Here is a 16833-nt window from a genome sequence, read left to right as displayed (position 1 = left end):
TTTCAATAAATGTTTTATGGGTTTTCTATTTTTAAAATAATTGTACCCAGAGACACTGTTCCTTTTTTATGTGGCAGTGTGACTGTGGAGTGGTTCCCACGCAGTAATATGCGTCAGGATATAGAATGTAGCAGCTGCAGATATAAATAGGTCTGAGCCAAATTATTCTATAAATTCTATATCCATATTCAATTAAAATATGATAAAATTTCTCATTGAAGTATTTCTCATTGAGCCTTGTGCATGCATTGTACAGATCCCTGGACATACTCCTCCTAGGACATCTGGTGTGCTTTGCAGCTATATTTTTCCATTGCTTGCTGCGGTAACTTTTGAAGGCTATCTCAGTAACTGTGGTCTGCCCAGATTAAATTAAATGGAATTGACTGAGACTGCTGACAGTTCCTTTCTATCCTCTGCCCCCCCCGCCCCCAACCCCCATTCCTCTTTCCTTTTCCCTGCTGATCACAGCCAAAATATTGGCTGCAGCTGAGGATGTGCAAATCTGCAGTGTTTATTAAAAATGGGATTTGAAAAAAACATTAATTCATAAAATGTGGCAGTGGAAGAAGCAATGTATTCAGAAAATGTGTAGTAGTGTACTTAAAAATGCTTTGCATTCAGAAACATGCATTTTGCTTTGTATGGTTACAGTTGAACGTTAACTTACACAGAACCAAGAATTTAGCAAATCAAATTCTTGCTGCAATAGATACCTTGTCCATGTGTGTTTTGATTTGCTAGCACTGTTAATCTGTTAATACAGGGATACCGAATTGTAGCCCTAGTGCCACATGTGGCAATCTCATTGAAGTCCAGTTTCCACTTTTCATATTTGCTTGTTTTAATGTTTTACTCTTCAAGTCTGGAATGTTCAGAAAAGCTTTGTTGCTTCCTTGGTTGGATAAATCATCAATTGGAACACTTGAGATTTCTTAGTTTTCATAGCTCAAGGTGTATGCTTATGAATGGGATATGGCTTAAACTGGATATCTACTCTTCAAAGCTCAGTGATGCCCAAGGAAGAGTAAAATTTGGGCACCTCTCTGCTAATATATCGAATTTTGAAAAAGCAAAAGCTGTTGGTTCTCATTTAGTATAATGCACTGCCTTTATTTTACTACCCATTTTGGGATTATAACTTGCGCAAACATTTTATTTTGTGAATTTAACCTCTGTACCCTGATTAGAACATCTTCAATTTATTTCTGAAGTTTCTATTTTATGTTCATTTAATGCTTTGATATGCTCTGTCTGGCACATTTTTATTTTTGTAGCTTTTTCACATCTGTTGGCAGGGGGAGGGCTTCCTTCCTGGGGAGCAGAAGTAACTTGGCAAACATCAGGTTAAAGTTCCATGGGGAGGAGGGGTGGAAATTCTATACATAGCTGTTCAGCTGGGCAAGGGAATACATGTAATTGAATTTTGCTGCCTCAAATGAATAAGCAGTCAGGAAGGAAAATTTGGAAATGCATCAAAATGTTGCCTGGTAATGAGACTGATGACTCGTAAAAAGTCACATGAATATCCTGCATGTGGAATGTGTAGTATCTGGTTCTAGAAGACAAAAACTAAATTAAATGTATTCAAACTGCTGCTGAAGCTTTTTTTCAAAAAGAAGTCTAGGTTTATCGGGAGCATTTCTTGCCAAAATCATGATGTCATTTTGGTTGCCATGGAGTGTGGTTAGACTGGAGGAGACAACCCAGCCAGTAAAATAGGACATTTGTTTGGTGAACTGCACTGTGGTTTCCCTTCACTGAATGCAATGGGGAAAACTATCAACAATAAATCTCTTGAATGTTCAGCTTGGTTTTTTTTTGCTTTTTGTAGTTTGAGGAAGAGGTGTGGGCCTTGTCGCAGACTTGGGTACATGCTCCTATTTTTCCCATGTAGGCAGGGTGTGAGACCCTGTTTAGAGTTTGGTTTTTATGCCTACATATATATATATTATACTGTAGAACACTAACAGTGTCCAAAAACTCAAAGTTTAGTTTGGCAAGCTGCTTTTTCCTCTGCCACAGCCCTTACTGTGCGGAAAGAAAAACAACATTTCCCACAGCAGCACTTGAGTTATATAGTTCATTGCAGTAAAGCAAAGTAGCAAATTTTATGCAAAATGGAGGGTTTGGTTAACCTTTTGTGGTACGTTTAGAGTGTGACTACTAAAACGTTGTATGAAATGTAATGTACTTTACTGAAGTCTTTAATATGCAGCATTTTTTAAACTGTCTTCTCACAGTTTGTATTTACAACCTGCAATAAGAAGGATGGTGTTTGAGAGGAATAATTTTCTAAAAATTTAATCCATAGGTGAAGCAGCACTAAGGAGTGACGGTAGGATGCAGTCGATCCCAGTGTCCTCTGCACTCACCAACCATCGCACAGGACCTCCACCTATCAGCCCCAACAAAAGGAAGTTCAGTGGGGACCAGGGAGGTGATGATATGGAAAGCGAGAATGAACATGCCTCTAAAACAAGCAGGCTATATGTTCAAGTGTAAGTATTTCTTGACTGGAAACATTTCATGTGCTGGAAACTAGGAGTTTTTGGGCAAGTTACACAAGATGGTGGAACTGGTTGGAGTGGCTTAATCAACCTGGAAAGAGCAGGTTCAGCAGCAATTGGGATCCACATTTGATAGTAAAGCCTGCCCTTGAACTCTAGTATCTGCACACATTTTAAATTGGGCCCTGCCCCTGATTTTACTGAGGAAAATAACATTTGGCCAAAAAATCCTATTTACTAAATAGTATGCTTGCCCAAATACTCTCTATACATCAACCGCTTTCCAGTGACCCTGAGACAAAAGGGACTAGTACATTCAAACTCTCAATCTGTCAAAATTGTTGCCTCTAAGATTGCAATTTTAATTTTCCAGTGTAAAACAGAATTGTGTAATGTGACCTTTTTTTGTGGGGTGGGGGGATGATGGAGAGGGATATGAAATACATCAGCCTCTGAAATCTCTGTTTATCCACTGTTAGCTAGTGGTTTATTTCTCCTTGGCCTTTCACAGATGATTTTCTTTCAGCTTGTGCGGCAATGTTAATGTGTGCCACACTCCTTTCTCCTGGTTTGCAACATGGCTTTTCATGCACCATGACTCCTTCCTCAGCTAGTCACGCATTGCGTTATACCCCTACTGTATAATTTAATCCTTGCCTCCCCAGCCTGTCACATGGCATTGCTCTATGGATGCTTGATTCCCTTTCATTCTGTTTTGTACAGCAGAGTCCTACCCTCCCCACTTTTAGTCTGCAGCATTGTAATTCTTTATACACACTGTACAATTCGCCTTTTGTGTTGCACAACTTGATCCGCACTGCTGTCACTGCACTCTGTTCACCTTTTCTACCTCTAGTAAACTGTGTTGGAGCATTTTCTATCTATAAGTGCACTGCTGCAATTCACCTAACTTACTTTGACAGCATGTCCCCAACCCTTCGATCTTATCCCAACGAGAAGGATGAGTAGCAATGCTGTGGGATTACCTCCCAAGTTCCACATCATGTCTCACACCATTCTCACTTGGCTACATATTGCTATTCCTTCATCTTTGCTAGCCACAAACCCTGGACTTCCCTACCTAACACTAATGTGGAAGGGCCATCACATGAACTAGAGCGTCTTTAGGAGAAGACCCTTTGTCCCAAGAAGGGGTAATCTGGGATGAGCAATAAATGCATTTTACTAACATCACCTACATTCTGAGAGCAAAATAAATCAAAAAAATGCACATAGAACAAGTTTCCTTACATCTTTATAAGTACTAGACAACTTCTCAAGTTTTTACGATTTACATCAATGAATTAGATGAGGGGAGTGAAGACATGGTAGCTAAATTTGCAGATGACAAAGATGGGTAGGAAAAGTATGTTGTGAAGAGGCCATGAGGTTACACATGGGTATAGATAGGTTGAGTGTGGGCAAAGATCTGGCAAATGGATTTGAATGTGGGAAAATGTGAAGTTGTTCACTAAGGCAAAAAGAACAAAAAAACAGTATTACTTAAATGGAGAATGGCTGCATAATTCTGAGGTGCAGAGGGTCTAGGTGTTCTAGTACATGAGTCACAAAAAGTTAGTGTGCAGGTACAGCAAGTAATTAAGAAGGCTAATGAAATGCTTTCCTTTATTACGAGAGGGATTGAACATAAAAGTAAGGATGTTATGCTTCAGTTATACAGGGCATTGGTGAGACTGCACCTTAATTGCTGTGTGTGGTTTTGGTCTCCTTATTTAAGGAAGGATGTGAATGCATTGGAGGCTGTTCAAAGGAGGTTTACTAGATTGATACCTGGAGTGAGTGGGTTGTCTTATGAGGAAAGGTTGGACAGACTGGACTTGTTTCCACTGGAGTTCAGAAGAGTGAGGGGTGAGTTGATTGAAGTATATAAGATCCTGTACGGCCTTGACAAAGTAGATGTCGAAAGGATGTTTCCTCTTGTGGGCATGTTCAGAACTAGGGGGCACTGTTTTAAAATTAGGGTTCACCCTTTTGGACGGAGATGAGAAATTTTTTGAGGGTTGTGGGACTTTGGAATTCTCTGTCTCAGAAGGTGGTGGAGGTGGGGTCATTGAATATTTTTATGGCAGAGGTAGATAGATTCTTGTTAGGCAAGGGAACCAAAGGTTATTGGGGTTAGATGGGAAATGTGGAAATCGAAACACCAACAAGTCAGCCATGATCTTATTGAATGGCGGAGCAGGCTCGAGGGGCGAAATGGTCTACTCCTGTTCTATTTCTTATGTTCATTTGTACCATACCCCTCACAGCTCCCCAACACTTCCCCCACCAATTCCTAAGGACTTTTACATGGTAACATTTTAGTTACTACTAGAAAAATATTTCAGATTTTGCTTGGTTTACAGGCAAATATGCCATAGAACATGAATAAATCAGCTTTTATATTCCTAAAACTGTTGTTTGTATATTAACCAGAGTAAATCGTCCTAAAAGATGCACTTGTCATGGTCAAGGTACCAATCAGAATCCGAACTGGATTCAAGAATATGAAGAAAGCAGGGAGTTGTTTTTCTTTCTTTAGCGCACAGTGTCAGAATGTAGCCCTCTGCTACAATGAATGGAATTTTCCACACATGGTTTTATACACTGATTTATGCACAGAGAAAAAGCATTGCATTTTCTTAAGTGGCATTAGGCACAATAAGAGCTTTTTGAAATTTGCTTTTGAATTTATTTGATCTGATTTTTAATCCACATCCCCCACCCACCCCGGCTGCCAACAGCTGCCTACTCATCTGGCTTATTCTCTACGAATCTTACCAATTTCGGGCAACTTGCCAGTTCCTCCATTATTCATGTATCTGGTTAGAGAGTGAGGCTTTTCAGCCCTGGGATAGGCCAAGGGAAGTATCATGGGCCAACTATATTCTTGTGTTACATTGAAACAGTTTCTCTGTTGGTTAAGAAGTTAATGAAAGCCTTATTTCTCTTAGCTCAATGGACTTGCAGCAGTGCACCCTGTAGATAGTAAATGCTGTAAACACATTGCATAGCACAATGCCATTCAAACTAATTTGAGTTGAATCCCTGATCTGTTTTGAAATTGTCACTCTAAGCTTGATGGCATTAGTGTTTGGGAGTTAAATAAGGGGAGGAAAAAAATCAACTTTGGTTTCCACTCCAGATTGCCACACCAGTGATTCCTGGTGAAAGTACATGTTTGTGGATATCAGCTGTAATGTGATGGCCCCAACTGTTACTAAGTCAAATAATGGCTGCTGCATACATTTCCACAGTGGCTGCAGCAAGCCTCTGGTACATAGTCCCTGTAGGAGTCCTTCCTTCGAGACACAAGGTTTGTCAGAGAACGATGTGAACCAGACTTAAAAATTATCCTGTGAATGCTGATGCTGCGTTCACCAAGTCTAGAGTTTGCTTCCTTGTATAGCTGGTGAAAGTACTGTTATTTGTTTGTAAGTACTGTACCACTGTTTACTACATAAGTATAGAACTCATTTTAATACAGATGTTTCCTTCTCACCAAAGCCATTCACTAAACTGTTTTCATCAAATCATAATGAATAGTGAAGTAATCTCGATTTTGGAAGTGCACCAGTTAAAATCCCTTAACCTAATGGGAAATTTACAAGTTTTCAATAGGACAGCCAATTTCCTGTAACTCTGGAGAATTATCTAGATACCTTGTGCACTTTATTAGTGCTTCGATTTTGTTCTGTTTGCAGAATGCCTGGCATAAGTTCTTCCAATGGTTCAGCACACAGCCCAGAATGGAACTGAGCCATTTTAGACCTGAAAATTCTTATGATTAATCCCTAATGTGCACTAAATCAGCTGATAATCACTTGGACAGTGACAGTGGCATTAATTGTCTTTGGTTAAATCTCTCTGGTTAAGTTGTGGGGGTTGGGGTGGAATTCATTATTTCCACCTTCTCTAGAAGATGTGTGGGGACAGTATTGGTCTTGGTTGTGACATCCACTTAGGTTGAACATCCTGCTGTCACTCATTAGAAGATGCTAAGGCTGCTGATGCCCATGGGGATACATCTCCACAAGAGTTGGTGCTTTTAATGAGATTCACAGAACCACAGGATCACACAGTGCAGAAGAGGCCCTTCGATCCATCGAGTCTGCACCGACACGTGAGAAACACCTGACCTACCTACCTAATCCCATTTACCAGCACTTGATTGAGGTAGAGAAAAACAAAAGTTTTTTTTCATGTCTATCTAATAACAAACTCCTGATTGCATAATGTAGGCAGATTTCAATTGAGCAAAATAAAACCTAGCATGGAAGAAGCTTTTGCTGAATCTGATATCTGGTAGTGCTTCTTTTGTAACTTCTCTTGAAACTTTAATGAAATGGGCATCATGAGATGAGAGGAATGTGGGTTTGCCACCTGATAGGGGTGCCACCAGTAGTCATGTTCCCAATTAATGGATAGGCCAAGTCGATGGCAAGTTACTGCAACTCCCATGCAATTGATTTACACTAAGGAATTGGGAATGGCCTTGGAGCAACCTGCCTTCCTAATTTCCTTATTTGTTTGGGAGTGCAGGGAAAGCGGCTACAAGATAACTTGAAGTGGTGATGAGAGGCTGAAAATAATCAAATAGGTATTTGCATTCTTGTAGGTGCAACTGAAGGAATTCCTTGTGCATGAAGTCTATAACTGTTGATTAGGTTGTGGCGCATAATACCTTTTGGTTCATATAGCTCCGGCTGTTGCAAATCCTCCTCCTCCTCCTCCTCCTCAGAGAAGGGACCAACTATGTGTGAAATGTAGGGCGTCATTGCCATAATCTCTTGGAGAACTGATTGTGCTTCAATGACAGAAGAAATGTAAACAGAACGTAAATTGCAATCCCACGTGCTTCTATTAAGATGTTAGCTGAGCCATTCAGACAAGGAATGTCCCAGGTTCTGTCTGCCACTTTGCGCTGATCTTGGGAGAGCAGAGGCAGCAGACTGCAGATTCCTCTTACTTGAATGAACAAAACAATCCTATTTAAAAAAAAAAATTGGCACCAAGAGCAGGCATTGAGCCAGCCCCGTTTATCATATGAACTTGCATCACGATGCTGCTTTGTGTCTTCATACAAATACGTTGACATACTGAACTCCATTTAGAAGAAGGACTAGTGAAGCCTGTACCCAACGGTGGTTTTGGAGACCAAGGAAAAATGTTCATCTTCACTGCAGTCAGAACACCACACAACTAGATAATTCTTTTATATTTGGTTGCGCTGTTGACTGACTTTGCAAGTACCTGGGCCAGAATTCTTCTAGTAGTAGTATAATGTAAAAGTACCTGATTGAATGAAAGTATCCTTTAAGATTATGTGGTATATAAATAAATACTAACCCCTACTATCTAGTAGTTAGTAACATGACCCAAGGGCTGGGTAGCTGAAAACAACTCACTCATGGTTTCATACCATCTGAATATCAAATACTTCTCAAATATCCGTTCTTTGCTCCTTAAGCCTTTCCATCTTCTATTTAAACATTTACCATAGTAAGCAATTCAGCATATTTTCTCGAGTGGCCAAAAATGTGTCTAATCATCATAACCATTTTCTCATGCCTTTTTAAGTAGTTCATATTGTGGTCGTAATCTGAGCCTTGACAATGACAAAGAAATTTAATTTGAATCCAAATTATTACCCCTAGCACTGGTAAAATCAACAGCAACCTGAGCAATCTAAAAATACACCAAGGACATTGTCGTGTGCCTTTATAACAGTAAATTTTGTAGTCAAATCTTTGATTTAATATGTAAACACTGACTGGTGGTCAGTTCCTTTTGAGCAGATGCAGCCTGTCTCTGTTTACTGTGCGGATCTTGTTTTGAGCATAAAGAATATGTGATCAGAGCCAGCACACACATTTTGCGGTGGGGAGGGAAGGGAGATGGGGGGTGATGGTGAAGTCAGCTGCATGACTTGCAACATTCCTCTTGAAGTTGAGCATTCATTTCTTCTTTATTGTTATATCTGCATATCTTAGTTTCTTGAATTGTGCGGACAGTTTTAGCCTTTCATCAGTTGTGTGAGCCTCGTATAATCAGTTACCTCTACCATGATGCTGTTATTCCACATAAAGTTTCAACATAAAGTTCTTAACTTATCATTCCAGATGCTGTGTTTGAGCTCGGTCTATAATTTGGGTTAAAAGTCAGAATGGAGACCTGAAATATAAACTGGAAGACTCATGAACTTTAACAGAATCCTCAAACTACATTGGCTGGGATTTTCAACCCCGTTGTGGAGGAACCCGCGACGGGAGATTCAGTGGCCCAGCCAAAAGCCCATTGATTTTCAGAGCGACTGGACGATGCTTGCGGTGGGTGGGGCTGGAAAACCCTGCCCATTGTCTACATTAACAGTCACTACAGTGCAAGAAGGTTATTCATTGTCAGGTGTACTTAGAGAATTTATGAAGTACTAAGCACTATACAAATGCAAGTGTATTGCATTTATTATAAGTTGGTGTTGTATGCCTAAAATATATTCTCACTGAAAATTATGACATAATGTACTGCGGGGGTGGAGAGACGGCTCCTAGTTTTATGAAAGTGTTTTTGAAAATCATTGCTTTGATGGTTTGAAATGGTATTGTAGGTTTCTGTTTTGAAGAGATTTGAAAAGTAGAGATTTGTTATGCAAGTTTTCAAATACTGGCTATAGACATTATATAATGGATTTTCCATTAGGATGCGAATGGGCATTTGATAATGCCCAGATTTCAAGAAACCCATAGAATTTTCTGGTTGTGATTTTTACCAGAATGGCTCCTAGCTAGGGGCAAAGACTTGCAAGTATATAGCACGAAAAAGGTTTAGCTGTTCACAGTCCAACCTGGCTGGATCACATCAAGCACTATTGGGCGCTGATCTCTTCTGTCAAAATTGTTCACATCTTCAGTATCATCCTAGAATGCAAAATTAACCCCAGGTTTCTTGTCTCGACTAATGTCTCCATAAACCCTCTCCTCCAATGAGAAGTCCAAAGAGCTCATGGACTACTTTATCACAAAGAGTGAGACCATCCATTCAGCTCCTCTATCACATTGCTCCCATCCCGAAGCTTACAAAGTCACGGGTCCCCTGTGTCCTAACACAGAATTCTCATCTTTCTGCAGTGTCTCTCTTGTCTCCCCTCGGGCATTCTCCAAGCTTGACTCGTTTGTGAAATTCATCTTGTGCTTTCTTGTCCCTATTCCCATTAAACTGTTGACTATCCAACTTTCCTTCCTGGTCCCCATGATAGCTGACACTGCAAATTGTTCTTACTCCTCCTGGTATTATCCGTGAACATGTTGTTGCCTCCCAAATCACCTGTGCCCACCTTTTCTGTGACTCCACATTTGAATTAGACATCCACCCTGCCAAAGCAATGAAACAGTCCTAATCAAAGTGATAAGTAACAATCGCTGTGACTGTAGCCATGGTGGACTAAACCTCCTCATCCATCTTGACTTGTCTGCAGCCTTTCACACATTTAACCACACTTTCCTCCATTGTCCAGCTATCCTGTCACTACCAGAGAATCCCTTGCAATGGATTATCATATTGTCCCTTTCTATTTCTCATCTACTTGTTGCTCATTAACAATATCTGAAGACACAGCATTGGGTTCCACTTGTAGGCTGACAATACCCAGTTAGACGACAGCACCACCTCTCGATCTCTGCACTGCACGTGCATTGGCTGACTGCTTTTCAGAGATAGAGCTTTGGGTGAGCTGCAGTTTCTCCCATTTTATAGATTCAGAAGACCAAAGCAGTTGGCTGGAATTTTAAGGTCCCATTGCCATGGGCATCATGGGGGGTGGGGGCGTGGGTCTCATTATAACCCCTGCTCACTGAAATCATTCCACCCCCCCCCCCCCCCCCCCCCCCCCCCCCCCCCATGCTGGATTACATGGGCACATCGGTGTGATTGCGTGTTTCACCAACTGTACGTAAGCTACGTGCACCTGGCGACCTGCATTTCGCTCAGGAGTTCAAGGTTGGTTTTGCCCACCTTGCTTCAGGCAGCACTCGCAGTCATCAGCACCAGGTTTCGCAAGCAGCACCACATCACTTATAGGGGGGCTTACAGGTAGGTCTACCTACCAGACCATCCCTAAGGCAGATCCCAGGATGTGTGTGGGGCACATGTTGATCTTTGCAAGTGGCCTCAAGATGATGAGGGCTGAGGAAGCAGTCTCCACAGAAGATGAGACCAGGTGGAGATACGAGGGTGTGTGAGAGAGAGAATGAATGGTGGTGTTCCTTGAGCTGGCAGTGAGATAGAGGCCAGTGAATATGTGTTGGCTTTGAGTGTGTGAGATTAGAGTGTTGAGATGGTCGCCATACCCTGGCGGCATGGATGAGATCATTCATCCATTTTCTGCACTGGATGGCCAACCTCTTGTAGGCAGCAATGGCACTCACCACCTCAGCCACCACCCCCCCCAAGCTGGAGTGGTGACACTGATGGGCCTCCAGTGGCCAGAGCGGGGGTAGAGGACATCGCGTGGGCCTCCACGGTGTCCCAGGGATGCGTCACTGAATCAGGAGGTTGCATTGTTCTTGGCTTTTGGGACCATGTCTTCACTAATGCATTCCTGGGCTGCAAGCATTGAGAAGTATGTGCGTGGCTACACTTTAAATATAATGCCCCGTGTGAGGAAGCGGCAAGATAACACCATGGCAGGCAAATTGGAGGCTGCCCGCCAGTGATATGGCTTGTTTTCTGTGGCTGTGTAATTAACAAGGTGGGGATGGGATGATACGACACGAAAACCTGCCTTTGTGGCCAGTGAGTAAAACTACTTTTTTCCCGCCTGCTACTGCACTTTGTGTAAATTTGGGACAATTCCACCCATTGTCTTTATGACATCCTATCTAATTCTGAGTTTAACTTAACACTCTTATCTTCTCTGTCACAAATACCACTTTATTCCACCTATGGAACATTGCACACATCTCCACCTTTTTCCTTAGCTTATCTTCTGCTAAAACCCGGATCCATACATTGTTACCCCAAGACTTCATTATTCCAATATCCTTCTTGCTGTCTTCCCAGCTTCCACCCTCCATAATTGTGAGCTCATCCAAAACACTGCTGTACATATTCTAACCTGCACCAAGTTCTGCTTACCATCACTCCTCCCTGAACTACATTGGCTCCCAGTCTACCAATGCCTTAATTTTAATACTCTTTTTCCATAGCCTCCCCCTCCTTATCTTTGTAACCTGCTCCAAACCCTGCAACCGTTTCAAGAACATACATTTCTACAACTCTGGTCTTTTGTGCACGCTTCGATGTCTTTGCTCCATGCCTTCATCTATCAAGTCCCTAAGCACTGGAATTGTTACCCTCAACCTTCTGCTTTAAGACGCTCCTTCTCAGTCTTCGCTGAATGCTTTTGTTAGAGATTGTGTAGTATGTGAAATGCTGAATTGAGGAAGAAGAGGGGAGGAAAATAAAAACCAAAGGGTTTGGAAAATGCATTAAAATGTTTTCAATTAATCGAGTGGTAAACATTGGAAAATAGTTTAAGTAGTACGGGCTAATATTTCTGACTTTAGATGTGCCATACCACTCTTTAATTTTGATATGTGGAAAATACCAAAGTGTTCCCAGAGTTGGGCTACATCTGATTAAAATTTATGTTGCAGTAAAATTGCATCATTTTCAGAGATGACTATTCAAACAGGATAATAATGAGAACAGTGACCGGTTTCATCAGTTAATGTGTGTACGCATTCATGTAAGTGGATATGGATGTACATTGTACGTATGTAAAATATACATGTATGTATACGTGCGTATATATTTAGCGTATGTGTGTGTATAAGTACAGGAAAAAGTTTCGATTTATTTTCTTTCGCTGTAGTTACTGTGAATGGCATCAAGTTGAAAGATTTCACTTATTCCTGACTAGACAAAATGATCACAGCACATTCCTGATCACTACTTACAGTTCTTAGCTTTAGAGCTTAACTGAAGTAGTCTACATTCCTTGCATTCCAGTTCCGTTTAGAATGTGGTGTGTAGTCATAAAGCATATTCAGATCTTTAATGTTTAGTAAGACCTTGATGAATAGCCAGTTTCTTTTTCATTTCAGGCTGCATCACTGTAGTTTATCAACTTAATAAGTTGTGTATGAATAGTATATATTAAAAAAAAAATCAGTATCCAGCTTGTAAAACAGCCTTTTCAACCTGATCACAATATTTATTGATGTGTCAGTTCAACCAGTTGCTAAATGCTGGATGTTTAGTCAAATTGTCTGGAGATTTTGGTGCTGCTTCTGGTTTTGGGAACTGTGCAGCTCCAGATGATTTATGATGTGATCTGAAGGAAATCTGGGATTCTGAGATGCATGTCTCCCTTTGTCAGTTTCCATTAGGACTTTTTAGCAGCAGCCTCAACACTGCAGCCTCCCAGACCCTTCCTCTCAGCCATTTGTGGTGAATTGACTCAGTTGATCTGTAAACTGTGACTTTCTGACCTGTCTATTGTGTCTGTCTCAATGGAACAATATTGGCTGGTGGTTGATGAGGTCACTGGGGGTGAAAGTAGAGGGGGAGGAGGAAATTTGCTGTTTGTGAGCGTGAACAGCCAGTAATTTGTATTTCTGGCTGTATTGGGATTGAAATTTTCCATAGCTGTTTCATTTACTCTGTTTAACTCAAATTATACCACGAAACCCAAGAAATAAGATTGTATTTCTTTAAAAACAACGCAGATGAGCTTGCAATTGATACAAAAGTGTGGGTGTTGCCCTCAGAATGAAAATGATTTGGGAGATTAAAAGTGAAAAGTGTCAGTAGTAATAAAAATATTGTTACGACAAAAACTCGTACATATAAATATGTCTACAGACTTTAAAGGGGAGGAATTTTAAAAATTGCATACAGTTAAAACAAAATTAGCAGTTCCATTCACAACAATCTGTTTCCTTTTATGGTACAGTATAGTAACACAACAAGATTTATTCATGACTTACAAGTGGGTGGTGACATCATGCAATATGTTTTCTGGCAGTGAAATAGAGAAGAACAATGGAAGTCCACAACTGCCTTGGTTCGCAAAACAGGATGATGTCCCCATGTTGTTTATGAAATGTGGTTAATAAATCAGGTTGTATGTGTAAGAATATATCTGAACACCTGATCAGTTACATACTTAGCTCCTGCAATATCAAACAGGATGAATATTATAATTTTTATTTGTATTGGTTGTATGGAAGGGACTAACTTTGCTTACTGACCCCAATTCTTTTTGGCAGTTATAATTTCCCTCTCTTCCAAAAATCCATGGCGGTAGAAACCAATACAGCGTCATTGGAAATGTGCAGTGCCAGTAACTGTGTACGCACAGTGCAACAAAGGTGGCATTCTTTACTTGTGCTTACTCACTAGCTCAATGAGCAGTATGCTCCTGGTAACTTCTGAAATTAATTTTGTTCGAAAGTTTGATCAGTGGGGAATCTCAGTAAATATGAAGGCGGAAAAAGAATGGCTGAATGATGATGGAGCTTGCTATATGTAGTAATAAGGAATTTCGTTTGGGAGTGTGTTTGACTCCATGTTTTTCTGGGCCTTTTTAGAAATTCCCATTAGTTGCAACATGAGAGCTGAGGTTCTATGCATATCACAAAGCAAGAGAGCTGGAATTTTTCTTTTGTCTGTATGCCCGTTTGTAATTCTAGTTTATTTCCAGTCTGCTAGCAGGTTGGAACTATGGGATGATTTAGTTGCCCTTTATGGAATCAACCAATTGGAATGCAGTATGCTAAATGAAAACTTTATTTTCACACATCTGGCTCACCAAGAAATAAAACCTCTGTTTATCCGATGAACATAGTCTATTCTTGTTTCAGGAGGAAGCTGCACCTTGTTTTGTGCTAGTAGTTTGACATTTTTCACAAAGTCAGCTGAAAATAATGTCTTGCATCAGACTGTACAGAGAGTCACAATCATGTTCAAATAGCTGTATTTAAGATAAAGAAAAACGGAAACACCCCTGCAATTTAATGCCAGTAAAAACGGATGGTATATAATTACTTCCAGAGCTCGCTTTTTTCCTTGAAACCTAGCTCCTACAGAATACAGCTCTCAGTAAAGTTCTGGCTTTCGTAACTCACTTTGGCCCATGAACTAAAAGCTGGTTTGTGTAAACCATTGCATACTCGTGGATGTCATCCAAAACCAGATAACCTGCAGAAAGTCCACAGGCTTGATATGGTGCAGAAAGTGAATGGAAGCATGGCCTTTCAAAATAAAACACTGCTTTTATATATTTTAAAGTTTAATAGTGGAAAACTCTGTTGTCATTTGTTTTCTCCCTTGTACCACTGTTTGATCTAATTATCTCTCAGGATCAGAGGATGAGTTTGGTTGAACCAAAGGATACCTACTTTCACCTCCATAATGTAATTCGAAAGCTGCCCTTGCCCTAGCTCATCTGCTGAAACTCTGATGGATGCCTTTGTTACCATTTAGACATGAATATTCCAATACACTTCTGGCTGGCCTTCAACCCTCTCTAAACTTGAACTCATCCAAAAATGTGCTGCTAACTTGCAGCAAGTCCCATTCACCCCTGTGCTTACTGACCTACATTAACTTTTGGTCCAGCAATGCCTCAGTTTTTAAATTCTTATATTTTTGTTATCAAATCCCACCATGGCTTTGCCCCTTCCTATGTCTGTAACCGCATACTGCCTTCCAACATGTCTGCTCTCCTCCAAGTCTGGCCTCTTGTGCACCTCTGATTTTCTTTGCTGCCTCATTGACAGCGATACTGTCAACTGCTTGAGCTTAAGATCTGGAATTTTCTCCTCTCTCTACCCCTCTCTCTGCATTTTAAGAAACTCCTTAAACCCTATCCCTTTGACAAAGCTTTAGGAGATGTGTGTAATATATCTCCGTACGTTGCTTAGTGTCTAATTTTATTTGATAATCGTTCTTGTGAAGCGCCTTGGACTATTTTACACTGTTTCTTATCTCACCTGACCAGAGCACCAAATATCTACTGTGGATTTGAAGCCCTTATGTTATTTAAGTTTGTCCAGTGAACCAACTAGATTTCTAGATCTAACTCATTTCCCACTTGGCAAGTTCCATACATTCAGAAAGTGTGTGTGTCTAGATCTGACTGCCAGTTTGTATTACCTTGTACAATTGCATATTGAACTTCATTCATTACTGATCAGTCTATAGGTAACGGTGCTATTCAATTCTAACTAAAATCTTGCCTGCTTCTTTGGGATCCAAGGTCCCTTCAAGATAATGTTATCTACAACTCAAACTACTTTGCACTGAGACTGAATTCAGGTCATTTTTGTGGAGTAGCCACATGTCTGTTGCAGCTTGGCAAACTTAATTTAAAAATGAAGCTGTTTTTTAAAAAAAAAATCAAAAAGCTGATTACATTATCAGTTCATGGCAGACATGAATCTAATATGGATGCACTTCTGCTGCAAAATTGGTGGTGTAAAGAAGAACAGATTGGACACTGAATGCAGACTGACTTGCATAGAAATAGATATCAGCATTGAATTTTGGTTGAATCATCTAAACTGGAATTATTTAGGCAAGTATGTATCTGACTCACATGGAACTGGAACATCCTGCTCAATGGCTTAATCACAATGTTCTAATGACTAGGATGCTAGAAAAGTTTGAAGTAAAGGACCATAACCTCACAAATGGCATCCTGAACTCAACTTTCACCAGTGACTGGGGAAAATCTTCTTTCCACCATGCTCACACCCCACCAATTTTTTTCACCAGCCCTGTCCAAGTGTGGCATCTATGCTGTGGTTCTGTTCCAGGGTTGCTGGTAACTTTTTTTATTATTCAGGTGCATTACTTTCTGAAAAAAGACATGTTGTTGAAGCTTTTCACATTGCACTCATCAGGACATACAAGAATGCCAAATTGCAAAGGGAGCAACAATATATACTGCATGAGGAAAGGGTGCTGGATTGTTTGATGAGTTGATTCTTGGTTGACAGAGTCAGCTTGCCAAGCAATCAGCACCCTTTTCTCATGCAGCATAAATTGATGCTTCCTTTGAAATGTGTCATTCTTGTATCTGTCCTGATGAGTCCAAGATGAAGAGATTTGATAGCCTGTCTCTCTTTCAGCAGTACTCAAACCCTGTACTACCAAGTGACTATTTGAATTGCTTACCTTCACATGAGCCCTGACTGTGGTGGTGGGCTAATTTACCAGCAAGTATAAACCTGACAGGTCTTATCTTGTCATCTGAAGATCCAAACATTTGCAACTTTTGGTTGGAGCTGGAGCCCTGACTGACTTTTCTATCCAATGT

General features: G+C 40.6%; 1 protein-coding gene across 3 annotated transcripts in view; it reads left to right on the top strand.

Annotated features, from left to right (window-relative positions):
• The window catches only part of vgll4b (vestigial-like family member 4b), a 113363-nt gene that overhangs the window by 76942 nt on the left and 19588 nt on the right, over window positions 1–16833 (top strand). For all 3 annotated transcript variants that reach the window (XM_041192276.1, XM_041192275.1, XM_041192277.1), the window contains exon 2: window positions 2315–2501. In XM_041192276.1, coding sequence (XP_041048210.1) covers window positions 2315–2501 — 187 coding nt within the window. The remainder of the gene's footprint in view (window positions 1–2314; window positions 2502–16833) is intronic.

This window comes from Carcharodon carcharias, chromosome 7 (genome assembly GCF_017639515.1).
Source record: "Carcharodon carcharias isolate sCarCar2 chromosome 7, sCarCar2.pri, whole genome shotgun sequence".
Taxonomy (NCBI): domain Eukaryota; kingdom Metazoa; phylum Chordata; class Chondrichthyes; order Lamniformes; family Lamnidae; genus Carcharodon; species Carcharodon carcharias.
Note: the sequence above shows the minus strand (reverse complement) of the source record. Positions and strands in the feature narration are given on the sequence as shown.